Source organism: Sceloporus undulatus, chromosome 2 (assembly GCF_019175285.1).
Source record: "Sceloporus undulatus isolate JIND9_A2432 ecotype Alabama chromosome 2, SceUnd_v1.1, whole genome shotgun sequence".
In the NCBI taxonomy this organism is placed as follows: Eukaryota; Metazoa; Chordata; class Lepidosauria; order Squamata; family Phrynosomatidae; genus Sceloporus; species Sceloporus undulatus.
This window is the reverse complement of record NC_056523.1, coordinates 224338172-224346056: the sequence shown is the minus strand read 5'-3', so window position 1 is coordinate 224346056 and position 7885 is coordinate 224338172. Positions and strand designations below refer to the sequence as shown.

Sequence of the window (7885 nt, the reverse complement as noted above, 5' to 3'; positions counted from 1 at the left end):
ACTGTTTGCCCCTCTTCCTCCTCTCTTGCCCAGCCTTCTCCTCAGGAGAAAGCCAGGCAGCAGAGGAGCCTTACAGGGTGAGCATTTGCCCTTCTTCCTCTGCATGACTCTCTCCTCAGGAGAAAGCCGAGCAAAGGAGGAGCCTTGAAGTTGTTCCACATCTTCATGGGCCGCCAAAAATCCTTTGGTGGGCCACATGTGGCCCCTAGGCCATATGTTGTGCAGGCATGCTCTAAAACATTTCAAAGAGAATGAAATGACAAAGCAAAGACAACTCCTTTAGATATGTCCATAGATTTATTTTTTAAATTGCTTTATATATTTATACTATTTTTTAAAAACAATCCACCCAAAACGCACTCATACACACCCGGCCCCTCCACTGATCCTAGCAAAGCTAAAAATTGAGAAGGTAAACTGTGCCCCAGAGCAGATGTCCCAGGATCAACACTCAGAACAAAAGTGGTTACTTGGTGCCACATTCATTTCCAACCAGGTTTCCACAATATTCTATTGGTGCAAAGGTATCTGAAATAGAGGTCATTTTATGGCTCCTTAAAATGCACCCAAAAGTAGGAGGGGGAGGGGGCAAAACCAAAAATTGGTGACACACAGAACAGAAAAAAAAGTAAAAAAAAAAATAAATTAAAAAAAAATTAGATAGCAACAGAAGGACAGAAAGCATAGCTGTGCATGCCAGAAGAAGGGAAAATGAAAAGGCAGAGTGAGGTTAGAGAGAGACTGGAGCTGAGGAGGAACAGCTTGTGCAGAGTCATCCAGGTTGGAGAAGCAAGCACCATACATGGGACATCTGTTCGTCCTTCCCAGCAGCAGTCCTGTTAGTTTGATTTAGACCAGATCTTTGCACTGCCTCGGAGCCTGTGGAGAAAGAAACATTTTTTTTGGAATCAGCACCAGCAGAATGCCCAAGTAAGGATTTCATAAATTAATAGTCCCTTCCCCAAGTATAGGGACTGAGCTGCAGGTGAAACACTGGGGCTTTCTGCCCCACAGGCAGAGATGAAGGGACCGGCTTCTGACTGGGGTTCCATCTCACCCTTTGCCCTTGGAAGCCTTTTTGCTGGCTTGGCGCTGGTTGGTACCCGGAGCGGGCTCCCGGAGTTCTGACAGATGCTGCTCAGGGTCCTGGGATGTTGCTGCAGCAGCTGCTGCTGTCGTCACCTTTATTGTCTTTTTAAGATTTGCCACCTACTGGGGCAAAAAGAGGTGGTGGGGGGGAAAGAGGAACAAAATTAAAGTGGCAAATGAACATACTGTACATATGGATTAGCACCAAAACTAAGATCTGACCAGCTGCCCTGTCCCCACCATGGAAGGTATTTGTAACTTATTCAGGAAGACATGGCTTTGCCTCTTTGACGGCTTCATCAAATGCCCTCTGGTGTTTTGGATGACCACTATATTTCACTATCTGAGACTGTATATTCACAAGGTAGATGAAATATGCCAACAAATATGGAAAACTAAGCATTTGGGGCCATTTTTGACTGGCCCCTTGATGTACTGCTTTTCCTAGACAGAGATAACTTGGCCATAGTCGTTCATGCACAGATGACTTTCCAATCGGACTGATGCAATGTACTCTGCATCATGAGTTGTACCTAGTGCAAAATGCAACAGTCAGATTGTTGACAGGAATGTCATATAAAACACAGATGACTGGCTATAAAGAAATTACATTGGTTTCTGGTCTGCATTCATTATGCTGGGGATGACATATAAAGGCCTAAGTAATTTGGAACTTCAATACTTGAAAGAGCCCCTTTCCTCACATGCACCTGCTTACGGACTGAGATTTCCTAGAGAGGCTCCTCCTCCATTTCCCAAAAGTGGGAGCAACACAGTGTGAGAACATGGGAGAGGGCCTCAGCTGCTGTAGACATCTGACATCTTCTTTACTGTGTTTTAGACAAGAAGTACAGATTTCCTATTCTCCTACGTGTTTAATAATGTCTTCACATTCCTTCAATTTCTTCTTATTACTTATTGATTGTTCATTTGTTTAGCTTTTTGTTTAGCTCTTTGGCTGGTTTATTGTTTTCTCTGCCACTTTGATTGAAGGTTTCCAACAGTCGTACAGTCAAACCTCAACTTTCACAGGTTTAACTTTTGCAGATTTGATTATTTGGAGGTTTGCCATCAATAATGAGATGGTGGTGTTTTTGTTGTTGCTGGATTTGGTTTTTTTGGGGGGAAGGGGGGATTGAAATTTTGCAGCCTACTGCGGAAAATCACAGACAGTCTGAAAATGTAAATCATTGACAGTAGAAAATGTAAAGAGAACTTTGTTAAAATTTAGTAAGTCATAAATGCATAAAGTAACATCAGTATCTCTGCTTTCCCTTCCACTCCTGGAGTCTCAGCCAGCATTGGTTACCCCACCAGCTTTCCACCTCCAACCACATCTGGGACTACAAGGCCCAGCATGCTCCATAACAACAGGATGGAAGTGGTGCTTCACTCGTGTTCCTTAGCCCACAGAGATAGGAATATAAAATGAGTTAATGTTAGAGAGAGTGTGTGTAGAGATATTTGCAGTTTTCTACTTTTGTGCCCATAACCCCTGTGAATATGGAGAGCCAAATGTATTCTATTTTTCATCTTGGAAATTGAAACGCCTTTAGTACCTCTTTAGTTGGGGGAAATCTTATAAATAAATGTTTTACAAATACTGCCCCTACTGTGGCATTTGAAGAAGAGAAGATGAGGCAGGCATGGCTCCAAGTGCCTACTATCACCAGCAGATGAAAGGCCTCCTTTGCCACTATTGTAGCCTCCTTCAGAGGGAGAGAAGAAGAGGCAGGCACAAGTCCATCATACCTAGGCCCAGCAACTGATGAAAGATCCTCCATTCATCCCAACTGCCACAGCTGTGGCTTCTGAGGAAGTGAATAGCAGCCAGCATCTGTTGGATTTAATCCTCTCCCCCACTGCCATCCCCTTTCCCCTATGTGTCATTTCCTTTTAGACTGTAAGCCTGCGGTTAGGGAACTATCAAATTAACAATTGTAAACTGCTCTGTGGGCACGCACCCCATTTTATCCCTCTCCATTTGCCACTCACACATAAGCGAGAGACACGGATCCTAAGTCCATGAAAATGGAGGGGCGACTGTATAAATAAACAGAAACATACATAGCAAGATATATGTGTTCAGGGAAAGCAAAGAGTTTGCAAGATTCTTAATGTTCTTTGTCTGGTTATATTATATGTTAAGAGAGAACCTGACTATGCAATTTCTAGCTGCTGATACATTTTGAAAAAATGAAAGTTCTGGCCAGAGAGCAAATCCACGAGCCAGCAAAAAGCCATTTATGTTCCAGCAATATAAATACCTGTATAGCATCAGCCTAAATGGAGAACATAAAAGGCAAGCAGCAGGTTACCAACCAAGGCAGTGGGGACTTTTCAATTTTATCATCATGTCTGAACTCAGATGAAGGCTCTGCTACAGCCAGGTACACCCACCTCACTCTCAATTTGCTGTTTCAGACCCAGCTGCTGCTCTTTGTGCAGATTGGCTCGGCTAACTTGTTCTTCAATGCTTGAAAGGACAACCTCACAGCCCTGGCACCTGTAAAGAACAGGCAAAAGGTGAGCAGGCAGGACAGGGGGGCAGAGATGACCTAAGCAGGCAAACACTCAGAAGGATCTGGTTGGGATATCTGGAATAAACATGTGCATCAAAAGAAGGGGATATGAGTGATCTATTATCATAAGAATGTTCAAGAGAGGGAGAAGTGGGTGAGTAAGACAGCAGAAGCAGACCTGGTAGGAGATTGCTTACACAAAGACACAGGTGTCTTATTAAAGAATGTGGAATTGAACATAGAAACCCACAACACATAAATGAAAGTACCACAAAAGGCATTCTGTTAAGGGTAGGCCCAAGGTTGGCTGCATGCTGCAATCTTAAGAAGATACAGGGGGAAAAACAGGGCATGACAATGGAATTTAGATTCCTGAGAATGTCAGCTATTATAAAAAGAAACCTCCAAAAGAAACTTCTAACAATTCTGTGAGATGTGTTTAAAGGTGTGAGGTTACTGCGTGGTGAACCTCTTAAGCAGGAAGGAAGGAACTGCCAGTAGTGAGGAGGCAGGCCTTTAGTGTTCCTCTACGTCCCTCTCTAGAGCTCAGAAAAGAAAAACAAGCCATGCAAAACAACAAAAATACATAATTGTTCTTATTTTGGGGTTTTCCCTTCTTTTCACAATGTATACATACCACAGAATTTAGCTTTCTGTATTACAGAATTTTGATATTTCTAGAAGAGCACATGATTTAAAATGTTTAAATTATGTAGTTTCTTGCAGAGATCACAAAAAGTTCTGGAAACACACAAACTTGACAAATCTTTGTTTATTTCCAGCGTCACATCTAGTTGTGCCCAGAGAAAGAAAACCTCAGACACAACCAACCACACAGGAAGAAGAGATGTGCATTTATGAGGTGTGTGTCTTTGTGAGTCTTGAGATACACTCCATACCAGCTTTTACAAGCAGAGAACCTTTCTTACCATTCCTGAAGTGTGCGAGTGATGGCACTGAGCTCCTCCCTGCGAATGTCACGCCCAATGCTATAATCCACCTCTAATCGTTGATTACGCTGGTCTAGGCTTCCCCGAAGTACATCTGCATATACAGCCTCAATCACCAAGTCCTCCAGCTGGCGCACATTTTTCAGCTGCAGCTGCTCCAGCAACATTGAGTAAGGAATGCACTGTGGGGACACAAGCCAGTGTGAGGTGCAATCTCCAGAAGAATAAGGACAGACTACAACAGGGTGAGCACATTACCTTGAGTTTTGAAGCCAGTGTGACGACTGAGAGATGCCGCAATTTGTTCTTCTGAGCCTCTGTTAAGGGAGGCAGATTCCCAGATTCAGCTGCTCTCAGGAAACAAGAAGAAGCACAGAGGTTAGATTCCCTCACTTTCAGTACAGACTTGGATCCAATCTCTCTTTCCATGCTCTAATATTCTTCCAATTTCACATGACCACAAGGTGCCATTCTATCCTCAGTGCTATTCAACATCTACATGGAACCACTGGGAGATAATCTGAAGGCATGGGGCTAGGTGCTGTTAGTAGGCTGATGACACCCAAGTATCTTTTACCACACCTTCAAAAACAGCCAAGACTAAAGTTAGTGTCTCTTCTGAGTTAATGCCTGGAGGAGGCAATGGGCTGGATAAGGAAAAACAAACTGAATCCAGACAAGATAGAGGTGCTGACTGTTAAGGGTCCTAACATGGTTTTGGAGGTGTGTCAACCAGACCTGGATGGAGGTAAAGTTTCCTGACAGACTGTATTCACAGCTTGGGAATGTTTCTGGATCCGTCACTCCAAATGACATCTCAGACAGACGAACCCGCTGCTGCTCCCTTTCCTAGAGTTGGAGCTAAAGATGGTAGTGCACATGCACACACTGATAACTTCAAGGGTGACCTCCCACAATGCACTATACATTGGGCTACTTCTGTACCAGGTTTGGAACCATCAATTAGTTCAAAACATGACAGCCACATATTACACCAATAATAAAATTACTTCACTGGCTGTCAATTATGTAGTTTCCAGGCAAGGTACAAAGCCCTACATGGTTTGGGTCTAGGTTACCTAAAGGATCGTCTCCTCCCATATAATCTGCCCCATACACTCAAGTCCTCTGGGGGACATTTACTTCTGTCAGACAGGTCTAAGGCTGCATCCACACTGGAGAAATAATCCTGTTTGACACCACTTTAATTGCCATGGCTCAAGGCTATGGAATTCTGGAAATGGTAGTTAGTTTTTAACTGATATGTGTTGCATTTTAATCTGTTTTAATCTGTTGCTGATGCATGGGGAAAGGTGAGTAAGAAATAAGTATTATTGTCACTGTTAAGTTCTGTTCACATGTCAGTTTCAAACCACCCCCAATCCAAACTCCCAAGGTTGCTTCTCCACTTCAGATACAGCTTTACCAATTCACCAAAATTTACATAAGTAGAACACACGTATTCATAGTAATTTATTCAAGCATCCAGTAATTCTATATAATCTCCCCTCTCCTTTTGGGTTATAAATCCCAAAGGCACAAAAAGCAAATCTTGCTAGGAAAGCCATAAAAATGTAGATTGTGCTTTTTAGACTATACTGCCTCCCAACAAATAAGTGAGTGGTGTTATCACTACTGCCCCAGAGACCAGCCAAACACTGTTATATGCTACACAAAATCTTTCAAACAAATAATAAAATAACAGACTTTCCTACAAAATTCATATGTGATTCTTAAAAAAAAAAACACCAAAGGGAGGATGTAAAGAACTGAACCAGAGGATGGAAGAGATCATAAAAACCATAAGCCACTGGCAAAGTCCAGTATAATAGGGCCCATAAACTTAGCTCCTTCATAATCTGTAAAACTTCCAACTCTGTTATGCTAAAATTCAAAGATATAGCTGTGTTAGTCTATAAAATAATAGTATATTTTATTTATATTCCACTTAATCACTTGGATTCCAAGCGGACTACAACAATAAAAGAGGATACAGTTAAAATCACTATGTAGAGAGATCTTGTAGCACCTTTAAGACTAACTGAAAGAAAGAAATGGCAGCATGAGCTTTCATAGACTTCAGTCTATTTCCTCAGATGCATTCCCCTCCACCAAATCATCTGAGGAAGTAGACTGAAGTCTACGAAAGCTCATGGTGCCAATTTCTTTCTTTCAGTTAGTTTCAAAGGTGCTACAAGATCTCTCTACACTCTGTTAAACTAGACAGCATTGCTCCTGCACTGGTGCTTCCCATTTCCAAATTTAGGAACAAGGCATCCAGTTGGTACAACTGCATTTGCTCTGTCCTTGCTTTGCTGTACCTTCTCTCTTATCAGCATTTTCCTCCCTTGACTATTCTTGTTTCCTGAGGATAATAGGAAACATACCCAAGTAGTCTGAATACGTCCCATAGGCAAAGACGGTGAGGAGGCGGAAGACAGGGGAGAACTCACTGTCTGCTAGCTGCAAAGAAGGGTAGAAAATAACAACATTCAGTATAAGCAATAGAAAAATAGCAACAATTCTTACTGCTTACATTTTCCCAGCTTGTCCTCAAGACAGTGTGCTTCCACAATTTTCATTTAATTGCTAAGGAAATGACGTTTTCCTCTCACTGTTGTAAAACACAGGATTTTCAAAATATGAGCAGCAAGTGAATGTCATTGGCCAGTTGCCTGGATAACTCTAAATCACTGGTGGACTGCACTTTTACTGAGACAGAAAAAAGTTCTTTGTCTGAGCCTGGAGTTAATATGATGAAGTGCTCTTTCATGCAATAAAAGCAAATTCTCTGTACATAGAATACTAAATGATAAGGGCAGAGTCTTGTTTAGTTGGCTCCTACACATCCTAGCTCAACTATGTACAGAATTTCTGTTGCTAAATGAAGGAACAACATTTAGTAATTTCACCTTCCACTTACTAGAATGGTATACCCAAAGAAAGATCTACACCCCAGTGAAAAGTGTTAACACAAATATACTCTTCAAAAATTCCTCACTATAGTATAGCATTCTGGTGGGAGAAATGCTGCATTTTACAAGTGTTCAAGTTCAACACTGTGTAACTCAGTACAGATCCGTTCAGTCTGAAAGCCTATTAGAGGTACAGAAGTAAAGCAGTTTGACACCATGTTAAACTGCTATGCCTTTATTTTAGACAATCATGGGATTTGTAGTTTGGCGAAGCACCAGAGCTCTCTGACAGACCAGGCTAAATACCTCACAAAAGTACAAATCCCAGGATTCTGTAGGTTAGAATCATGGCAGTTTAAACTGGTGTCAAAGTATGTTAATTCTGCAGTGTGGACACACTCTAGATGGC

At 42.0% G+C, this 7885-nt stretch overlaps 1 protein-coding gene across 2 annotated transcripts in view; it reads right to left on the bottom strand.

Annotated features, from left to right (window-relative positions):
* Window positions 1–278: 278 nt before the first annotated feature.
* COPS7A (COP9 signalosome subunit 7A) overlaps window positions 279–7885 on the bottom strand; it is a 10769-nt gene continuing 3162 nt past the window's right edge. For both annotated transcript variants that reach the window (XM_042454606.1, XM_042454607.1), the window contains exons 3-8: window positions 6949–7024; window positions 4820–4908; window positions 4541–4743; window positions 3490–3595; window positions 1058–1209; window positions 279–879 (exon numbers count right to left, since the gene is read on the bottom strand). In XM_042454606.1, the coding sequence (XP_042310540.1) occupies window positions 840–879; window positions 1058–1209; window positions 3490–3595; window positions 4541–4743; window positions 4820–4908; window positions 6949–7024 (666 nt within the window). In that variant the 3' untranslated portion in view covers window positions 279–839. The remainder of the gene's footprint in view (window positions 880–1057; window positions 1210–3489; window positions 3596–4540; window positions 4744–4819; window positions 4909–6948; window positions 7025–7885) is intronic.